This window comes from Sturnus vulgaris, chromosome 8 (assembly GCF_052056855.1).
Source record: "Sturnus vulgaris isolate bStuVul1 chromosome 8, bStuVul1.hap1, whole genome shotgun sequence".
NCBI lineage: Eukaryota > Metazoa > Chordata > Aves > Passeriformes > Sturnidae > Sturnus > Sturnus vulgaris.
The window spans coordinates 23,216,957-23,240,093 of record NC_142250.1 but is presented as its reverse complement, the minus strand read 5'-3'; the positions used below and the strand labels follow the sequence as shown (position 1 = coordinate 23,240,093).

The window sequence follows — 23,137 nt, the reverse complement described above, 5'->3', positions numbered from 1 at the left end:
AAGCATGTTGTTTTAGTCCCATAGGATCAAATGCTGCAATCCTTTCAAAGAAAATTACTGAAGGATGAAGGAGAAACTGGAACCACAGAATAAATTTCACAGTACTTACTTACTCATAAATTTACTCAAGGATCAAGCAGAAACTGGGACCATGGAATATATTTCACAGTACTTATTTACTCAAAGTCACAGCCAGAAAGCAGTTATTTATCATAAGCTATCAATGACTTGTCCTGCAAATTAGATTTCATTATTTGGCTGAGTTTTCTACTCTCAAAAGTAAGACCACTGTAAGAACAAATATATTTTTTCTGGAGTGTACAAGTATTTTAGTCTTTCTGAAAAAAATTTAAACCAAAACTAATGAAGAAAACCACTGATATAACCCAAACATCCTATTTTCTATGGGACCATGACTGCAATCCCAGCCCCCCACATGGAAGGTATCCAAAGCATTTCAAGGCTGCATTCTCAGCTGGTGGAATGGGGCAAACGAGGAGCCAGAGCACAGCACAACACTCAGCAATGACCCCTCCAAACAGCTGAGAGCCCTGAGCAGCTCCTGCTGGAACAGCACCACTCAGACATGTGGGTCCTGAAAAGGCTAAGAACTAAAGTAACATGCAGGGAATACTCCAAGTTCCAGTAAGAATGTAGAGTTCATCCATCACCTGGAGAAAAGGCTCTCCTATAACTATATATAACTTGCTATAACGTAGCAAAGTAAGATTTAACATTAAAGTACTAAAATATTTACCACTTCCACAAAAAGTAATATTTCTAATAAAGCATTCAGGTGAGTAAAGTGATGTTGCCAAGGGCAGAAGTCACATGAACAAAACTATTAACAGTTCATCTGTTGCATCTGGATCAGGGTGAGCCCTTAGAAATTCCATGCAAAGCTGATGCTGCTTTATTTATTCCCTTGTATTTATTCACTTGTTACCCTCATTCCCAAGAGCGAGGGTTCCATGAAAGTCCCTTGTGTTATGTTACAACAAAAGGTTTCCAAAACTCATTCCATTGTTAGAAACAGGATAACACATTGTTATTCCAGGAAATGCAGAAGGCTGTGTACATACACAGAGATCCCAGGGCTCCTCTCTGTGACCTGTAAATGTTGATCTGTAAAAGAATCAATTGGCAGAAAATTCAGAAGTACCTCAATGATATCTCTGACTTGGTCTCCCACGCAGGGCAACCCTTGTATATCTTTCATTCTGGTTACTGAAAATGGAAGAGATTTCAGCAAAGAAGCTGCCCTTAAAAATTCCAGGCAGAATATTTCATTCTCTTTGAACTCATAATTTTCAGCCATTACCTCAAAGGCATCCTGGGACAGGGAGAGGTAGAGAAAAAAAAAAGTTGAAATGTAATAAAAGCTTAAAATATTCAGTATGCTCCTTAGAAAGGTTACTTTGTATGCTAATTCAAGAATTACTTCTTTACACTAGGGTGAAAAGATGGAGTTCATTAAAAAAAAAGCAGACTAATTTGTTAACAACTTGAAGTTTTCCAGCTATCATAAAAATGGTATTTTAGACACAAATGTAAGAAAATATTTTGATCTGTACCAGAGCCAAGCTTGAAAACCTTTTGTGAGATTTTCCTTCTGTATTCTGTGCAGATCTTATAAATCAGTGTCAAACGGAATCAAATTTTTTAAAATTATGCCCAATCAAGTAAGCCAGCAGCTCAGCCTGTAACATCTGCATTATTATAGGAATCTTTGGCAATACTGGAAACAACCTTCATCTTGTTGAACATGTAGCCATGCTTCTACTTGGTAACTTAGGGAACAAACTCTCCTTTTCCTCATTTTTCACATGTATAACCTTGCAAATAGAAACTCATTTTCTTTATGGTTATTTAGCTATCCATAGTTTGGTTTCTTTAACATTGCACTCAAAAATACCTGAAGAATGTCTGTATAGTTTTGGGGTTTTTTTCTAAATTACCCATATGAGGTCTGTTTCTCTCCCAGAATATATATAAATATATATATTAATAGTAGCAAATTTTAGAAATGAAATGCAGGAAGCAGTCCACAAAGTGGTGTCGAGGAATTTTGTTGCTGTTTGCCACTGTAGATTATCAGCTTTTGTGAGAGAACCAATACTGCAAAATAATTTTGTGAATAACTTAAGAACTTATGAAGGTTTTAGTTGATCAGCAGCTGGAAAAAATAAGTTCTGAGTGAAATCTTGGACAAACCTCAAAAAATTTCAAGAATGCAAAATTAAGTGATTTCTTCAGAAATTCTTAAGAGTGAACCATTACTAGAAGAGACTTTCACTGTTCAGAATATTTACCTAGAACCCAGAGAAGTGGCTGTCAGTGTGCATCTGCCTGCAATTACCACTTACCAGAGCTGTAGGCCAAGTGCCTGTTCAGAAATATTTTTGCAATAGATATGAGTAAAATCAAGAGACAATAAATGGTTTACCAGAGCAATGGCTCCAGTGCAAAGTAGGAAGGAAAAAGATTAAATATCTTTTTCTTGCCCTCACTGTTAATGTTTCATCTCAAATTTAATTCCATTTGTAATGAACGTACAGTTTATATAGTTTAAAGATAAATAATTTTATATTTTCCTTTGTGTGCTTTACACTGGAAGAAAAAGGCCAGTAAAAACTAGCAGGCCTGGTGCATCCTAAAGGCTACATGTGTAATATCTCCAGGTGAATCTGTCCCAAGCCCTAACAGTAACTGACATGGCAGCAAACCCAGTTAAGTCAGCTCTTTATTACCTCTATGGAATAGAAAACAGCATCTCTCACCCCTCATTGAATGAGTACAGCCTCATTTAAACAACGAGATTTTACCTGAGCTACATCATTTAGATCACTAAAATAGAACAATACCTTAAAATTAAACATACCTTTCAAAACGAATGTAGATTATTTACATATTACATTTCATTATTGGGTCAGTTCTGTAAAACTAGACCATCTGACATGGTGTGTTGTTTATCTAATAAACATTATAGTCTCATTGAAACAAAATGAAGGTTTTACTCTAAATCTTAAAAAAAACCATTGTATTTGCTTACCCTACGATTTGCAAAACATTCCTCTTAACAAAACAAAAATACAAGAATCACCCCAGGACAGAGATCTTAATTGTTTTGACAGTATTTCCTTAGAAAGAAATAGGCACTGTAGCTGAACAAAACCATTTCCCCCCACACCTTTTTTTTCCTGCACTAATATATTAAAGAGTATAAAAGTAGGACTTGCTACAATTTGCTTTATTCTATATCACCAGTATCACCTTGGCCTCCCTAAGAATCAGTTACCTGCTGTCTGCCTCACTCTAAGAATCCTTCCCTTAGCTGCATATTTATTTACCAGCTCCCCTGATTGGTAAGGGCAGTGAAATTCCATTTTCATAACAGTTCACGAAAGAGCTCATGAGAAGGACAGCTGTTTAGCAACATGCCTGATCTGGAAGTTTTAACTTTCATTTACATTCAACTAGCCCTTGGGTATAAGGAATCAAGAAGAGAGAGAATGTTCCTTTGGTGAAAAAAAAAACCCAAAACCTATTAGAAAATAATCTATTAGAAAAATAATGCACAAGTCTTAGCTTCCTAACATCTGTCTCTAAATCTCTTGCAGCAGCTAATTGTATTTACTCAACTGCTTTTTTTTTTTTCCACATTTAAGATCTTTATTTAGTTGACAGATTATGTTGTATGTAATTACTGACTTTTTGGTAAGACAGGCACATTGTAGTTTCCATTTAGAAAGAGAACTAATGCAGAGAAAGGTGAAACTACCAGTTTGAGGTCACGAGCAACATAGATTCATCCCAGTTTATATATGGAGGAAAAGAGACAGCACAGACAGTACTGCAAAGCAAATGGGGAAATATATTTTACAAGTGAGACAAGAGGACTCAGATGTTTCCTCTGCTGTGGGGTTTTCTGGATGTTCTCCCAGGTTTTAACACTTTTTTATTCTTTATCAGCGTCAAAGATTCTTTCTTACTATGGAATAGAACATGCTAATTGTTGCTTCAAGTGAGATTTACAGTTCAGCTCACAAAATTAAAATTACTTTTGATTTCTTTTTTCTTTCTTTATAATCTGTATGCATAAATACTCGAGAAAGCAGTGTTTGGCAAGAAATTTCTTACTTCAGTTAATACTAAGAGCATTAATCAGGGGCAGAGCTAAAAGATACAATTGTTACATTCTTGTTTAAATAGTGTATACTGATAAACATAGCCAGAAAAGTGGTTCCCAAAAGCAGCTGCTCAGCAGCAAGTGTTAACAATGGCAGAGACTGGCAAAGCCAGCTTCTTCATCAGACTGCTCAAAAAGTCCTGGGATGTTTTTTTCACTCCCAAAAGGCAGCCTCTCACATGCACATCTGGTGAGTGTTCTACACTGAATAATCAGCCATTGTGATAATTGTGTCTGCATATCCCAGCACCAGCCCTGCTGTAGAGGTGTCAGTCCCTTCCCACTGGCACGAGAGCAGTTCTCAGAAAAGCTGTGTCACCACCACTACTGGAAAATACAATCACATGAAGCATTTTGCTGTTGATAGTCAATGAGAAAATATAATCAAAGAATTTTTATTATTCTAGTTTACATTTTTCCAGTGTTTTCTTGTCTTCGTGAAGCTCATTAAGCTGTTTAAAATAAACAATTAAAGAGTATTGAATATTCATTATTCCCTGTGCAAAAAAAACCCACATTGCCTGCCAATGCTGCAACTAATTACAGATCTGTCTTTTAACATAAAACTACCTCAAACATTCTTTTTGATAAAACATTTATTTTTTTAAAAAGGCAGCAACTGGCTGTATAGCTCATATTGAGTAATATTCTAGAGGGTGAAAGCATATAAAACTCGAATATTATTTAAGAAAAGTCTACAATCAAATGGATCTCTTGTGAAGTCTATTTATGGTGATATATAAAGGAAAGTTATTGACCATTTATTCTAAACTATTACATGTCTTACATGAAGCATCTCACCTTCACTTTATCAATCAGATTAATATTCAGATTACCTGTTTAAAAAGCACCAGAATCTCATTTAATATCTGGTATTTAAAAACGAATAAGATAAAACATCATTAACAACACAAAGTTACCAGAAATCACCTTAGATATGCAAAAAACACAGACTGAAATACTATAAATGTTAAAAATCATTCATGTGAAACAATAAAAAGTGCAAGATTCTCAACTAATATATGAGAATGATTCTCAGAAAAAATAATAATCACTAAGACCATGCTAGTTTCTGTCTGCTGAACAGCTGACCCAATAACATTCAGCTTGATTATCAGAGTACAAGTCATGCAGAAAGGCAAAGCAAATTAATGGTCCCATGTGCTATTTCATACTATCCTGCTCATTTCAACAACAATGTCAAAGCAGGTCCATTGCTACTTGCAAAACAGTCTTTAATAAACTCAGTTTAAGACTCTGCTAGAAAAGAAATCACAAATATTACACAAAAAAATATATTTTAAATCTAATCTGTTTTGTAAAGACTTTATTACCACTTCGTGGAGAGGCCACTTGTCTTACTGCCATGCCTACACTCACAATTTTGCTGTGAGACCTTGGAAAGCTGCTTCACACCTCCCTACCATTTTTAATCTTGGCACTTTCCATTCACTCTCTATTAGCACTGTGAACACTCCAGGGCTTGAATGCTTTCACAAAGTGCTTGTACAGCATCCCTCATAAAAAAAGCCCCCATCTTACTGGAGTCTGCAAATGCTGCAGCACAAATTTAAAAGATATTAACATGCTGTTGTACAACTAAGTCGAATCTGCCAAAGAGCTGAATTGCAAATTATGATTAAAAAACCCAAAAATCTTACATGGTATGTGTTTGAAACAAACACATAGTTGAATGTGACTTAAAGTTGAGTTAAATTGCTTTCCCTCTCAATCCCTCTTTTCTGCTTGTTTATTTAGTAGGCAGCAAATCCAAAGGCCAGGTCCTATTTCTTATCACATCAGCATCATCAGTGTTTGATGAACGTGCAAAACTGACCGAAGTTTTAGAATGCAACTTTCATTCAAATAATTTTCTTCTCTCTTTCACCACTATAAATCTCAATTTTGTATTTTGGTAGGAAGAGATATATGGCATTTGTATAGACAGAGAGAAAATAAATACTTCAAGGTGCTTATTTCAAGAAGAATTAAGCAATTTAGGTCAACCTGCAATATTGACTGAAGTGACTTCCGTATAAATGAAATTATCCCTTTTTGTTCAGTCTGATTTTTTTGGTTTTGTATCTGGGCTGAAAACGTGCATGATCTCAGGGTCCCTGCATAAACACTATTACTAGAAATAAAAATGTTAGTTCTAGTTGCTCCTCATATTAATGAACAATAACAAGTTCATTTCTTGAAACAGAGTGGAATTCATGAGTTTTTGTATTATTCCACTTTATGTAAAAGTAAACAATCCAAATGTGAAAAGGTCTGCTGACACAGCACAGAAATGCAATTAGAGTGTTAATCACATAACAAGGGCCTACATAATAGACACACTGTGTAATAAGAAATATAAAACACAAAACATATATTATATATATTAATGTGGTTAAAGAAAGCAACATAGATTTGAAGTACCATACAAATTTAAACTGCTGAAAAGTTAAGATGTATTTATATTCTTTATTTTAGAAAGCACCCTTCCATTTATCTTAAAAATCTGAATACATATTTACTCCTTAGACCAAACCATCAATTAATTTTGAATAAGTATACACTTTGCACACATTCACGTCATAATTCAGAGATGCAGTCTGGAGAATTTTTACTGAAGCTATGTCATTGGGACACTACATGTTATTAAGAATATCCATTCAGTTAGTGATTTTCTACTACACAGCTCCCAAGTTCATTATAAAACTAAAATTGAGGATCTTCTGAGGTATGTTTTAAAATGAAATAATAATAATAACCGCTTGAGCCACTGGCATAACTGAAACATTTTTCTAGAGATACAAAAGAAGAAATATTTCTTTTTTATTTTTCTCTAACATAGTGGAAAAGAAACCAGGCATCTTTCCTGTGCTAAACATCCACATTCTCATTACCATGAGTAACAGCCAAAGCAAAGTAACATCCAGGAGCATTAGCAATAAGCCTCAGAATCACAGAACCATTTGCCTCTGACTTAATTAGTTTCTTCTATAAGAATTAAATTGTATTTTCCTCACAGAAGAATGTCTTTCTGAATTTTATTGCCGTTTGATATTAGCATTCAAATACAACAACCCCTCCTGGGCACAGCAGAATGACTCCTTTTATTTTAGCACAAGAAAACACAATGCAGCCTCCAAGTGTATATTTTCAGTGGGAGAGGGAAGATAGCTCCAAATAAGCCAGAGAACAATATTGTAATATTATATTCCATAATGACATTAATATTTAAGCCAAACATAAAGGAAACTTGCTAAGGTACAGACTCTACTCAAAGGATCTTCTCTTTTGTTGTGCAGCTTTGCCCACCTGTGAGCAGGATGATGTGTTCAGGTGCATTTCTGCACCACCCAGGTCAGCAAAGCCAGGCTGTGGCAGAGCCTTCTCAGCCTGCACACCCCAAGACCACGGGACACAGGAACCCAAAAACTGCACAAAGACCAAGTCTGAAACAGCTGCATTTCTACTCCATGAACTCAAACGTGGTTCCACTGCTCTTGGCATCTGACATTCTTTGTATACTCTTCACACAACAAGCCTTACTACACAACAGCTCATAAATTATTTGGCTGGGATTGGCCCCATAACGAACACGATAATGAAACCTTGACGTCTGCAATTTTTGTCAACCCTTCTGTAGTTTCTTCCATGTGTAAAACCTGTTTGTTGTAACATTGTGCAGGTTATTTTCTGGGTATTACAACAGACAGGAAACATGAGACGTTTGAACATAGAAATTGCACCCGAGTATATTAAACCACCACTTTTTCCTCATGAGCTCTCATCAAATATCTCTGCTATTTTTTTTTTAATAAGTAGTCTTTCATGATGAAATATATGCAGAACAGGACTCAAGATTAAAAAGGATCACTAATTATCAATTTCTTCAGAAATCAAGTCCCCAGAAGTTCCTCTCCCAAGAAACCAGGACACAAATCCTGCTGTACCCACATTGCTGCCCAGTAGTGACTGTTCCAATGTAATTACTACTTTCTCAAACACAACCACTACTTATTTGAAAGAGGAACTGGATACAACATATCAGGGCAAAGTCCAGTAAAAGGAAGAACCCAAGTGTTCATTGAAGAATGCATTAGCAAATAATAGCTTTGCACACCTGTTATGAGCATGATCAGAAAACAAGCTAACCAAAGAAAACAGAAAATCTGTAAGAAAAGGGAACAAGCCTGTCTCACGGAAAAAGGTTGTTATAACAAAATGCTACCATCAACACATAACTCAAGATGCTTGGGCCCCATTTTCAGGATGTATGGTATTGACCCAGGGAAAATCTGTCATTTAATGGTTGGCTGCCCACAGCATGCACAAGTGAATTATACCAATGCTTCAGTGCATTTGCTAAGTGCTTGCACTGAAAAGTCTGCTGGAATGCTTTTATTTGAGAACATGAATTACAGGATTAATACAAGGACAACAAAACAACAGAAAATATAAAAATCAAGCTCCTGTGACATTAGGCAGACTAACTGGCAGTTGTCCAAGGCAAGAGCCAGCTCTAGCAGTCCATAAACACTCAGCTCTTCAGCTGTCATTACCAGCTTTGATGGTGAGGAATTAGAACCACAGCCCTAAGGAGTTCCATCAACTGTTGAGATGCTGATTCTAGACAGACTCACGTCATATAAACTTGTCCAGTTCCACCTCCAGAAACAAAACACAGCAAGAACTCAGAAAAGTTACTCTCAAAATACGTTGAAGATGAAAAACTGGCACCTTTGTCACCACAAAATCCAGTGTCTACCCAGACTCAGAAACGTTTGATATACAGGGTAACAGAAGGGAATCTCAGTGCTCCCACCATCAAACTGCCTCACTTCTATGTGTTCAGCTAAATTCACTTACCAAATACCAGCTGTACTTTGACATTAAGACTGCTGCATTGATAAACCTGGCAGTAATTTAGGGACTGCCTCTGAAACACAGGTAGAACAGAAACTGCTCAATGAATGTGTTCTAAATGCTAATGACAATTAAATCAACAACTTTGTGCCTTCTGGGAGCAACCACTTTACTTTGCCATTATCCATCACATTCTTTTAAAGTTTTTACCTTTAGAATGTTTGACAAAATGTTGTAATATAGAAAATTCATCAAAGAGCCAGGTCCCACATTCTACTGTTTTCAGGAAATGTAGAACTAAGACACTTACTTCCTATTTCTCACAGAAGTTTCTATTTTACATAATGTTTCACTCATACTATGTTTGGTTTGGCATTTTCCCCTACAGCAGCTTGTATTTGATATTTATAAACAGTGAAAAAGAATTGCTGCTTTCAAGAGGTTAAATGGTTCCGATCACAGCCTTGTTTTTCTAGCAGGAGGTGGGGAAATAAAGCCATTTCAAAAGAAGCAGTTTTGGGAATGTTGGAAACATTGGGGTTGGAAGGGACCTCAGGAGGTCTCTAGTCCAGCCTCAGGCTCAAAACAGGGTCAAAACTCAATTCCCATCACATTACTCAAAAAGGGACGTTTTGTAAATAAGCAAACAGTTTAACCTACTTGACTACCATAAATAGTAACATATATTTGATCTAATTGCTGATTATTTCAAAGCATAACTACAAGCCAAATTTTAGATTGTTTAATTTTTAACATTCCCAGATCAAGAAATTTTTGAGTTGCTTGCAGGTTTATCTTTAGTTCTTCTTCTAGCATTTACCTTGTAAAGGGTTTATATTCACAAATAACTGGTATCTGTTGCTATTCTTTTTATTTGGATCTTAGAAATAGTATTTTCCTGAAATATTTGCATGTATTTACAGGAACACGCAAAGTAGAATCATAAAAATTGTAAATAATAACAAAATAAATAATAAAACTGTGGAAAAGTGAGGAAGTGTTTGATGTTATAGCTGAAACATGTGCATGTAACTATGACAGATATATTTAGACTGCAGTACATTTGAGTCTCTGAGAAATGTTTGCTTTGGAATAGTGGTCACTGAGTATTTAAAGCCAGCCAGGAGGAGCCATTAAGCACAATAACTCCAGAGGAATTTAGACCAGGGGACTCAGACCCTTCATACCCTCTGAAATGTGCCATTTTATGAGCATTAATTAGGATATACGACAGTCTCCAAGACTTCTATTTAACCAGACAATTCAAAAGGGGTTTTGTGATGTTGAAGTCATTAAGATGCAGTCTGCTTTCATAAGTGCTCAGTTGTGAAAATCTCAAGTTTAGAACCATACTTTGAAGAACTGAACACTTGGGCAAGCCAAAAGGCAGCACAGCAACTGTGAAGAACCTTGGACTCACCTAAACTAAACTTTTGTTTATCATACTTCCATCAAGACTCTGATGGAAGGCTAAAAGACATTTTTGGAATATTATTCTTTCACTTGTTTTAAAAATTCATGTGTTTACAAGCTATTAATGTATTTAAAGATCCACTGTGTTAAGCTTTCAGCAATACTTAGAGGATGCAATTAAGCTTGCACTCAATTTTAATTTAAGTATGGCAGATTTATAACTTTTTGGACTGTTATTATGCTGCCTGTTTACTCATGAATTTGCTGAGGGTGCCACAGAAATACTGAGGCAAGTATTATAGTAATTATTCTAATTATGCTAGTTTTTATTTTATGGATAGAATAAATATTACCGTGAATTTCTTGTTGTAGTTATTTAAAGTTGTCTTCCTCTGGCATGAATACTGAGACACTTTTGTTGCAATAAATGCTGGCATTTCCAATTCAGGTGTATTCAGAGAAGGAGTTTGGCATTGCTCCTAATAAAGGTAAAAAAAAGAGTTAGTGACACACATGGCAAATAGCTTAAAAATATAAAAAAGTACATTTCATGAGCCCAAAAAACAAACCTTTGAAGAACAAGTAAGAAAATAATAAGTTTCCTGTCATCCTCCTATGAAAAACAGTTGGTTTCACATTGGCTGGACTGACAGTATAGTTTATCTGGTAATTACTGGGATTTTTGATTTTCTGCAGTAAGTTCTTGCAAGGAGTTTTCAATGGGACTGCCTTTAAAAAAAATAAAGTCTAAATAACGTGTGTGTCTGCTACTCTCACTGTTGCAGTAAGTTTGAAAAACTACAAAGCATTAAGTGCAGATAAGCTCTAAAACAGGGAGTTTTCACAGAAAACACTAGATTATTCAATACAAGAATAGGGATATTAGACCAAAGAGAAATGTTCAACTGACTTTTTCCACAGTCTGTAGCTAACTTCAGTAAAAATTTTTGTATGAATTGGAAATAGTTTTCTCCTCTCTTGCCGGTAAAATGATAGAAAACTTTTTCTTTTGGATTTAATTCATTAAGCTAAATGTTCCATTTTTGAGCCATTTTAGAGTGAAGGAAACATTTATAAACAGTTAGAGAAGAGTAATTGCCATCCTTCTTTCACCCAACAGCCAGCTGGTGATGTAGTTTCTCCCTTAGCCAATTCCCGTAGATGCTGATCCAATCCAGACATCATTTTTACACATTTACCAAAACAAAGAAAAGGAGCCAGATGTCAAGACTTGAACGGGCATTTCCTAATCTCCAGGCTGCCTCCATGCTCGTTCACTTTTCACCTAATTTTGCTCCATACAAAATAGACCAATGTCTACAGGTCTGTGGCAACCCACCCCTGAAAGATGGGAATTCTCTCAAAAGGCAGGATTCAGTCATATCCCCACTGGCAAAAGAGAATCCTGAGCACAAGTCCTCAACATGTCAATGTCTTGACTAGGAAGCACTCAGAAAAAGTCAACCTCACACTGGTTTTCTGCTGCTTTATATATCCAGTCCTTCAATTCCTTCACTTTCTTTAATGTGCCAAATCTGAAACACTTCAGAAATATGAAGTACTTTCACCAGTTCTCTGTACTTTTTGCTCTTGGTCCTTCTGCTTGAAAACTTTTGGCAGATGTGTCAAAAACCTATTGCACTGCATTATCCAAAAGCCACAGGGAAAGGGTTCAACAATAACAATAAAAAATATGAAGATGCATAAAAGAAATTTTCACACCAATAATGGAATGATGAGCCCTTTTCCCCCTGTATCCAATCACACAGACAAAAGTCTAGCAAACCTATAAGCACGTGTATATTTTCATAACCACACCCCCAATTCTAATTTCATGCTAATTTTCCTTTGTATTTGCTATAAAGTAGCTAAATAAGAGTATTCACACACACACACAAGAGGTATTTGCTTGCACAACTGAAGGAGCAGTGAATTATGTGGTGGTTTTCATACCATACCCTGAAAGGAACAAAGCCATTTTATGTGTAAAACCAATCTTGGGAATAACCAAAATGGGTTGCAGTCAGGACAAAAACACAACTCATCCACTTCTGCACACATTCATGAATTATATTTTTAAATTGATTTTAAATCATATAAACTATGATTGATTAGTGCTAATATACTGCCTGAAATGATAGTGCCAGCTGCAAAGACTGTGAACAAACAGAATGTTACTGAATAGAATATATAATAATAAGCTGTTACCTTCACTAGGACACACACACACAAGGAACAAGAGCCCTACATGCAGCATTAGCTGGTATTGTGGAGGAGGGCAAAACTAATGCAGAAAATCCATGCATTTAAATGTGATAGACTGGACATAAACATCCTGTTCTTGCCTTAGCAGAGATATTTGAGCATTTTCCTTCATCAGTAAGAGTTATGCATTTAGTTTACTGGACTTGATTATAAATAACAACAGAAGAAAATTTGGATAGAAATTAACAGCAAAAACATCTGGCAAACAATAATTGCTACAGTCTGATTTGCAGGGAATATTATGGTACCTGCATGTGAACTATAGAAATGATCTATCAGCAGCAGAACATGAGCCGAATTGATACTGCTATTTGGTGAGAAAACCAGATGGGAAAAAAATTGTTTGTACAGATTACAGGACAAACCTAAACTTCCATCAATAGCAATTACAGTGTAGGACAAGGAATCCTGGAAACTCATTACATCAAAAATAATTTCCAGTACTGGGAAGAAACAACTACAGATAAGAGAAAAATGGAAAAATAAAAAAAAAATTCTTTAAGCTTTTTTTTTTTTTACATAACTCTACATTAAAATGAATTTGCAGTACACTGCACAGGGGCAACCACTGAAAAATATCCAAATGTGCAGGCTACTTAATCACTAGAGCTAGTCAGAGTTTCTACCCCACATCCAGGCTGCAGTGAATGTCACTTGCTACTCTTGCACAGTGACATTTTCCACATGGCATAAGCAGGAGAAACAGCCTTTACCACTTGCATCGATTTGTAAAACAGACAGACTTGGTTGAAGAATTAATCTTCTGGGGACTACTTTGCTCTTTGTCACATTATTTTTTGACACACCAAGAAGTATAATGACATATGGAAATAACAGGGAAAAATGAAGCAGCAGTGAGTGAAGTGCACAGAGACAACCAGGCAGCAGCTCTGTAAAGCCCAGGCAGCATTGACCAAATAATAAAGTCCTCTGATATCCAGCATTTTATGAAGAGAAGGCAGACAGTTTATAAGTTTCATTTTTATTTCCTGAGAAACTCAGACTGTCAGAATGAAGGATTTCTTCCATTACTTACAGCCTCTCTCTTTCACAATGAAACCGGGTGAGATGCTCCAGAAAACATTAAATATGTTTCCTGACACATGATAAGACAAAGGATCAAAAGATGGCTAATGTGCAGAAAAATCCTTTGCTCAAAAAAATATCTCTTCTCCTTTCTAGCAAAAACAAAAACAAAACCCTAATTAGCTAACAACTTCTAGGTTCTGACTGAGGAAAAGGCAGAAGAGATGCATTCACAGCACAGTTCTTTAGGCTGCTGAGTGTGCAGCAACCCTTACAGATTTCTTCCTCTCTTTTTATCCCTCTGAAAGCTTCCCCTGTGCCTCTTTTTCTCTTCCATAGCCCAGGAAACATCAGTATTTCCCAGCAGGTGGGGATGCCCTTGTGTACCTATTCATGTCCCTGTCCTGCTATTGTCAAGGGCACCCATCTGTTTGTGGTAGGAAAGGTGTCTCTGGACAAGGGCTGACCTTTGCCACAGAAATATTTTGCTTCTCTTTTAAAGCAGATATTTGGCTACCATATTTCCAAAGCTTATTAAACTAAATGATGGCTACTTAGCCTAAAAGTCAACTGTAACTGAGTGAATCAATAATAATTCTGTCCATCTTAAATCTGGTCAACCAACCTTTTATTCTCTATAAATCACTAACATCAGAGCATCTCTTGGATCATTCACTACCACTGAAGGATGTACTTTAATGACAATTGTAATTAGGATGTTAGCTAATGGTCTGTAACTCTGACTTTATTCCCCTTGTTTTGCATGGAGAAGGGCATTTCTTTTTACTAATGCAGTAAAACAAATGTCCTGAATGAAGAATAACCTTCCAAATAGGCTACTGTAGGATCTGAAAGATGAAATCTTATTGCTATTGATATTAATGGGAATTTGATCACAAAACTACATGGGGACAAAATTTCACCAAAACCATTCCCCCACTGCAATCCATCCCTTTTACTTCAAAACCTTCATGATCTAGTTTGAGTTCAAGGTTTGTTAATTCACTTTCATTTCACATTTTACAAGTCTGACATAACGAACCAAATTTGTCTTCAGTGAAATTCCAATTAAATTACATTATGTATGAGTTCGGTCTAGTACTTAAAAAGAAAATTAACCTTTACTTCAATCTTTCCTCATTTCTCAAGGCAGAAAAAAGAATTAGCACGGTGACACTGCAACAAATAGTTATTTTTAAATTTACTACACTCCTAGAATTCTTTTTTTCTCCTTGTTTGCTTTACAAAATGTTTATTACTTTAGAGAAACTATATAATTAAGATTGGTTTTAACGATAAGCTTTAAAAATAACAGTATAGCTGTCACTGGCTTCCTTACTGTACTCTACATTTATTAGCAATCTTATTAGAAATCTTTATGTTTCAATAAAAATAGAAGCTTTTACTTGCAGAACCAGTCTCAAAGTATAATAACGATCTCCTGACAGTGCTGATACCTTTTTCAGAAGTTTATGCTCCACCAATATTCCAAAAGGAGTTTTATATAAAACTAAGGCTGTTGCCTTCTCATTGACTTAAAAAAAATTGGAGGAATTTGGAGAAAGACAAAGGTGTATCTTGCTTCGAAAAGGAAAAGAAATTATGAAAAGATTTTTTCTGAGCTATGTGAATCTATAGGTGTCCTCATACTGCTGAAATTAAGAATGTACATAAAAGGTAATTTAGTTTGCTTTTAATGCTGATGTAAAACTCCCAGGCAGGTTCACAGGATTTTGTTAATGGTTTTAATGCATTGGTTGTTTAGAGAACTTCTTTGCTTTCCCTGTATTTATATTTTTATGACCTGTAAGATAAAACAAAGCAGTAGTTACAAGGCTTCCTTTAGTTATGTTTCTTTTTGTATTAATTTCTTTGCTCTTTTCTCCCTCCAGCAGATTCACTGAAAAATGTTATAATTTACTGCAAAAAATATATCCTTGGAAGGATTTCAAATATAAACACATATTCTGTCATGGAATCATGCTGAGTCTGAGAGCGACAGCTCCATCTGCTGTATTCACTCCCCCTCCCCCCCAACCCAAACTGTTATTAAACAGTAATTCTTATATGTAAAAACTGGAAAATATTTCCTAGTAATGAAAATGCAATATGACTGAAAAAAGATAATCAGGAGCCACAGTTTTTCTTGGGAAAAGATTGCATTTATGAATCATCCTTCATGATCTAAATACCAAAATGAAGAAGCAGCAAACAGCACAATGCTGCTCTTAAATATTCAGGCATTCTGTGCCTCAGAGGAGCACATGCTGCACACCCTGCCATGGTCCCAGTGTGCTCACAGTTCACACAGAGCCTCATCCAGACCCTCAGGAATCAGCAGGAATCCCTCACTTTACCTCAGAGAGCTTTAATCAGATTTGTAGTTCTCTTGACACATGAATTAATTTCTTTGCCGGGGCACATCAAACCCATCACGGCGAGGCACGGGCGGGTGCAGAAGGAGGGACCAGCCTCATGCAGCTGCAGTGCTGGGCCTATTTCATGGCTCAGTGGCACAGGCTGGGCACAGCACTCCTGGCATCCCCACCAAACCCCCATCACTCACAGTCTGTGCCAAGCTATTGAGTACCACTGCTTCTCACTACGCTCCAGTCTGAGAAATTCGCAGATAATTTGTCAGATATAGATCAGAGGAAAACATCATCATCCATTGCTTCAAGGTCAAACACTATGCATCAAATAATCAGCCTGCCATTTACAATATCTTCTGACTTAGAGCTTCCATTGAAAGATAATAGAATATAATAAAACTTTTTTTCCTCTTAGCACAACTTTCCTTGATGGTACCAAGTCTGTAAACACATGTCCACAGACTCTATCAGTCTTCACAGGTCCTTTAAGGGCCCAGCTGTTAGCTGATCACCCTGCAACAGCAGAAGTTGTAATATTTTTGCACTGTTTTGGGGAGGCCAAGTATTCCATCACCAGCCCATTGAAATGCACTGCCCTCACTGGGATATTTACCATGATATTGACATATTTGAACAAATACCACAAGTACCAGAACAGCAACAAGTGCCTCATTGATGGATATTGCAAAGGAGCTGGAGCTGTTCAGCCTCTTAAGGCTCCAGGAACACCTAATAGCAGCATTCCAATAATTAAAGGGGCTACAAGAGAGATGGAGAGAGACTTGTTACAGGGACACAGTGATAGGACACGGTGTAATGGCTTTACACCAGCAGAGGGGAAATCTTAATTAGCTATACAGAAGAAATTCTTTTCTGTGAGGATGTTGAGACACTGGAACAGGGTATCCAGAGAAGCTGTGGCTGCCCCATCCCTGGAAGTGTTGAAGGCCAGATTCAATGGGACTTCAGTCCCTTCAGTGGAAGGTGCCCCTGCCCATGGCAGGGCAGTGGAAGCTGGATGATCTCTAAGATCCCTTCCAGCCCAAACCATTCTGTGATTCTGTATTTCCAGTTTGTAACCTGTGATGACACAGTAACTCAGCATTTCCAGACACAGATAAAGAAGGCATAGAAGGTGTTTTTAATCTATTAAAACTGTGTGAATTGCTCATATAAGTCTCACAGGAAAAGAAATTAAGTTTAAAAAATAATAACACAACACAATTATATATATCTTAGGTTAAATAATAAATAAAATCACTGGCATTCATTTTGAATATCACTGTATTCACACTGCAGGATCTGTCTTACCATGAGACGGTATTTCATTTCTGAATCAACTGGTCTTCCTGCTTCCATGCAGGCTGTAAACCAGGAGATGTCCAGTAGTTCAAACCTCGAGCTGTCACCCACAGCCTGTCCTTTCAGCCAGTCCAGCACCTCCAGGTAAGAGTTGTTCTCAGCCACAATATGAGTCACAGAGTCGCTGTCAACAAGTACACAAAAATTTTTTTTTTTTTCACTGAATCCAACTGTACACAGTTACAGAGCTGTTATTTCTGTATTTACTTACCATCCACTTCCTGAAAATTGTAGTGTATATTGTATATTAGGATGTGGGAAGCACTTAAGTTTTCATATCACCATATATTTATTCTGGTCACTGACTCTGCCTTGAGGAAAGACTATAGTCTGACAGCTCCTGTAAGTGCAGCATTTTCTTTCTTGAAGGATCATTTACCTTCCATAGACACTAACCCAACACACATTCTTTGCAATTCTGAAAATATTTCATTTACACAAGCAGTACCATAACCAAAACATGGCTGACAACACCTGAGAGCCTCTTCCCAATATTCCTCATCAATGAGTGCAAGATTGAAAAGTCAGTTAACAATAATTATTTAAAACTTTACAGCTAGTAATATCTTTCCTGATACTTAAGTTTTCTGTACTTGTATGAAGCCATTCATTACATATGGCATTGCCAAATATTCATGAATTAAACCTTATGAACTACATGCTCCATCTAAACACAATTTCCTTGCTGCTAAGCCAGTATAACACAACTGATGGTTTAGTGAATACAAAATTTACAACTTGAATTGTTAATCAATACATTATATAGTGTATATTGCCTAAAAATACAATGGCACAAATGTATTGCAGTAAGCTTCAGTTGTTGCATAGAACAACATTGGAAAGGATCACCTGATGAAAAGGTGATCCTTTTAAAGATTAAAAAAACACACTTCTGTACCCATCACAGGCAAACAATGGACAGGGACAAAGCTGTGTTTCAAGAAAAGATTATGTGCATAGTTAGGATGATGTGTAAGTTTCTATCTGGCCTGCTGATGTTTCTCAGCAAGTTTAGAAAAACACAGACTTGGTAGGAAATTTTGAATGATTCTGAGTGTTCCTGCTCCCCACGCATCCCACGAGGGTGCTGTCACCCACACAAAAAAACACAAGAGAAAAGAGAAAATTCTTAATCTCCATCAACTTGAAGGGCTTCAGCATCTAGAAAATATATTCCAATATATTAATTTCTATCAGGCAACAGATCCCAAACTCCTTGCAGGAAAGGCACAAATAGGCAGTGTCACTATTTGGCACTATTTTCACAGAAGGAAAGCTAGAGCTGGAACATCAATTGCCTTGATGGCAGTCACATCCATTTGAAAGTCTCTGAGACTTTCTGCTAGCCCGTGATGGTGACAGCCTTCTGCATACACAGTCAATTTCCAGTGGACCTGACAGATTGCTCAGTAACCCCTCTGTAACACCTGGAGAAGGTGAGCATCAGCCTGTTAAAGCACAGAGGACACCACTGGTGGAGATTGCTGGTTAGCATGGACTTCAAAACATGATGTGTGCTGTTAAAGGCAGACTGTACCACCTATCAAAGCAAATTACCTTCCAGAAGCCAAGAAAATCCCTTGGCCTATCTCTGTAATCCTTATTCAAATGAGTAATCACCAATTTCACCAAGTCATGAAATCACAATGACAAATACTGGAATCGCTTCATAGAAAACTGTTATCAAATAACTCTCCATCAAATCAAATGCAATAAACATACCAAGTTTTGGAGCTATAAGAAAGGTACTGAAAGGATTGTGCCTCAGAAATGTGTGTCATGCTATAGCACAGTTTTTTGCTCTCCATATAGTGGCACTTGTAGGGCAGAGTCCATTGGAAAAAAATAAATCCCAACTTATTTTTTTCTAAAAGATTACAAGCACAGACTAAGTGAATCTCCATGAAATACTGTTGGGTTTACTATTATTTAACCCTGCTAAGTCCTACTTTAATTAAACTGTCACATCTTTATACTTGAGTTAAGAAAAATACAGTTAGAGATAGAGAACTTCTGCTTCCTGTGGTTTATCTCACTTCATATAAAATATTCATATGTTATGCATTTGTACCAAGCTGCAGAGCTGGGAAGTTTGCCATAACTATGCTCACAGCAGCACTTTAGCTGCTGTGCTCCAGTTTCCTCTCATACCTGTACAGCTGTGCTATTTTCTTGGCACAGAACATAACAAATTCAGCATTTCCTCTGGCATTTTCAAAAGCAAAAATCAACAGTTAAATAGTTTTGTTTTATCTAGTAGCAGCTAAGCTGAAATTAAACATAGCATCTGCCTCATACAACTTACAGAAAGCCTGAAATACTGGCAATAAATACCTGTGTGTCAAAGCAGCCCAGATAAAGCATTTACACAGTCCTCTACAGATTATTAATAAAGGATCCAGAAGAGCACTCTGCATTTCTTTTTTCCCCCCAAGAATTCAGCTAGTTTTGGATCAGATGCTAATTGCTTACTTCTGTTCAATACCTGCCTGAATCTTGCTTTACAAATTATTTCACCCTCCCTTCTTCCTCAGACTGTCAAAGTTGATGAGATTGAAAAAGGTCTGTGGAAATAAGCTTTTATAGGGAGGACCCAGTTGTATACTCTCTTTGTACACATTCAGAGAAATGATCAATACTTGGCTTTCCTCCAGCTTTTCAGAGAACCTATATAGTGATGCAGCTTTTGGAAAACTGCATAATGACATAACCAGCACTTATGTAAAGCTCTGTTTGGAGGAAGGCTTCCTTCAGAATGAGATGGTTTACTGAAAGCAGACAAACCTGAATCTGGAATATGTTTTCACTCTTAAATGCCACATCTGTTGTATTTCACTCTTAAGATTTTTTTTCCAGTGCTCTTCCAGATTAAATCAAAGCATAAGCCATAACTTCGAGACTCACATCAGGGTAAAAAAGTTAAATACTATACCAGAGATGATGTAGACAAATGCCCCCCTCAACCCATCACAGTTTCCTTTCCTGTATATTTAACTTTTTTTTCATTTTCGAAATTGGCCATTAAGTTTAGTTCTGACTTGAAACGGGAAATAAGCAATAACTAATTCAGACGAGCTAAAGACAATTTATATGCAGACACATAAAAATTAACAGATTTAAGATAAATGAGAAATACACATTTTAAAAGTGAAAAATTGGAAATTTTGCTAAGTTTTGTGCTTTCCCTTCTGTCTGTCCAGAAGGCAACAGAAATAAACCATATACTAGGAACATCCACTGAAACATATTTACAAAGAGCCAAGTATATCCACCACAAACATAGGCAAAAACTTCAATCACTTGTATGACTATATTGATTGAATTAAAATGCTTCAAACAGCATTACTACATGTTATTTCAAAATACATAAACATTTTCCTACCTTAGCTCATTTTCTACTCTGAAACCTTTCCTTCTTCCCAGTTCCATCAAAAACATCCTTCTGGTCGCCCCCATCTTTCTCTGCATAATAAAAATTACAAAGGTACCAAACTTTATTTCATAACTGCAGGAAACTTTTGGGGAATGCAGCCCTTTCTGTCTCTTCCTCAGGGAGATTACAGCTGGAGCTTTGAACCTGTCCATGATGCAAGGTAGAAATGCTTTCACTTGGGTAAAATAGAGGTAACATGCTTTCTGCCAGGCAACAGCTGGGTTTTATGCCACCACCCACTGAAGTAATTTTCTTGTTTCCCCTCTGAAATCAAAAGCAGGTGCTACACAAGCAGAAACATCACTCACTCTCCACCAGCTGGGACTTCTTCAACAGAAATACTCCAGACAGCTGCAAAAATGCTTTCATGCCTTAAAACAGCCATTGCCCACAAAGACTATCCAAATAATATTGACCAGCCAAATCATCTCAAAATATCAACTTGGTCTTCAGCTGATTGAATGGCTCACTTCTACCTTTTTGCTTTTAAGCACCTAGTGACCTCCAGACAGCTACAGAGGAGATAATGAAGGCCATTTACATTCCTCATGTAGAGGGGGTACTGCTCATTGCAGAACTACACCATAGTTTCGGCCAGTGTCATGTGTTGGATCCAGTTCTGTGTCTCCCTGAATTTCTATTAGAGCAAGGTGAGCACAAAGAACCAGGTTTACAGCATCTGCATCTACTTCAGTGCTAAATACCCCTATTCCCATGTCAAGCTGGATTTTTTTTAACATAGCAAAGAATTTGGATTTTACCAGTCCTTCACAACACATCAGAAATGTTATATGTTACAATTCTCATTGCTTATGTTCAGGAGGGGAAGCAAGGTGGAAAAATCCCCAAGTCAGACCTATCAATTGTATTTTCAGTTATTTTATCACAGATGGATATACAAGCTGAGTTTCAGGAAAAGTAGTCAAAACCTGTTTCCTACAATTATGGCCCTGAGTTTAAAATTCAATTGTAAAAGTATTGCTGACATTTTCTGAGTCCTATAGCTCTTGCTGTTTCAACTGCATTATTGCAGATATAAAGAAATATTTTTCTTCAGAATAGAAACGAATCATCCAAAATCAACAGAGCTATCAGCTCTGGGGTCTTCCTGAGGCCATGAAAAAAACATATACATAGTGCAGTATATAGATTAGACTGGATTCATTTCTCCCCTTGCCTAGGAATAACCCAGAAGCCAAAATATCTATTTCCCTTTTGGATTTATAACATTAAAATTGTCAAAATAAATCATTTCAAGGTTACTTTGAAATTATATGAGATATTTTCATAGGAACTAGAAAATGGACAAATTGACTTTAAGAGGCTTAAGCAAAAGAATATCAGCAAGGAAGCAAAAAAAAAAAAATAATAGGAACGGATCTGGCATTAAGGCTGAGCTATCTGTTTTGGTTGTTCCATGCCTTTTTCCAGACTACTAATATTCCATTGAACTGGTCACTTCTCTGTTTATAGCTTGGTAAAACACTTTATCTCAATCCCTACAAGGAATAATGTACTGGAGAACAGATTCTTTACATATGTTAAACAAAGTTTTATTTTATGTTATAATTAATTCAGTGCTCTAAAACATGTAAATATAATTTTCCCCAGTGTAACATCAATATGCTCAGTGCCAGTAAAATCCTTCTGGCATGAATAACAAGTTGTTATTCCTTTGTGTTACTGTTATAACTCTTAAGCCAGATTTTTGAGGGTATTTAGGTGCCAAAAGGCTGCAAAGAGAGACCTAGTGGGATTTTCAAAATATCTAAGCGAGCTAGGCACTCAGCTCCTTTGGAAATCAATTTCTGGCTTTGAACCTAATGCAAAGAGATTTTCTCTAATAAACACAGTATAATATGAAAAAGTCTCTGCCAATGATGCAATTTTATTAAATGTACCTTCTAAAATTAACAGAATTTCCATATCCCAGATGAGTGAATTACTTACTCTCCTACAGTATTAAATCATAATATTTTTGACAGTACCACAGAAAGTAGAACATGCATTAGAAAGAAAGCAAATACAAGAGAGAAAAAGCAAGTCTCTTATTTATGACAAAGGAAAATATAGTGTTATCTGAGTTGTGACACCACATATGATTCCTGGCCTAAAACCACAGAATCTTGCAGAAATTTTCCATCTCATTACAGTCTCATGGAGTTCAGAGTATTTCACATTCCTTGAGGGAAATCTGAACAAACTTTTATTTCTTGC

At 36.5% G+C, this 23,137-nt stretch overlaps 1 protein-coding gene across 3 annotated transcripts in view; it reads right to left on the bottom strand.

Moving 5' to 3' along the window:
* Positions 1-23,137, bottom strand: part of DNTT (DNA nucleotidylexotransferase) — a 133,006-nt gene that overhangs the window by 61,643 nt on the left and 48,226 nt on the right. The window contains exons 1-4 of one of the 3 annotated variants that reach the window (XM_014875349.2): positions 20,870-21,144; positions 17,437-17,611; positions 10,816-10,941; positions 1,163-1,333 (exon numbers count right to left, since the gene is read on the bottom strand). In XM_014875349.2, coding sequence (XP_014730835.2) covers positions 1,163-1,333; positions 10,816-10,941; positions 17,437-17,611; positions 20,870-21,072 — 675 coding nt within the window. In that variant the 5' untranslated portion in view covers positions 21,073-21,144. Of the gene's footprint in view, positions 1-1,162; positions 1,334-10,815; positions 10,942-17,436; positions 17,612-20,869; positions 21,145-23,137 lie in introns of those variants that run through there. The other 2 variants (XM_088169170.1, XM_014875346.2) reach the window with 2 other exon arrangements.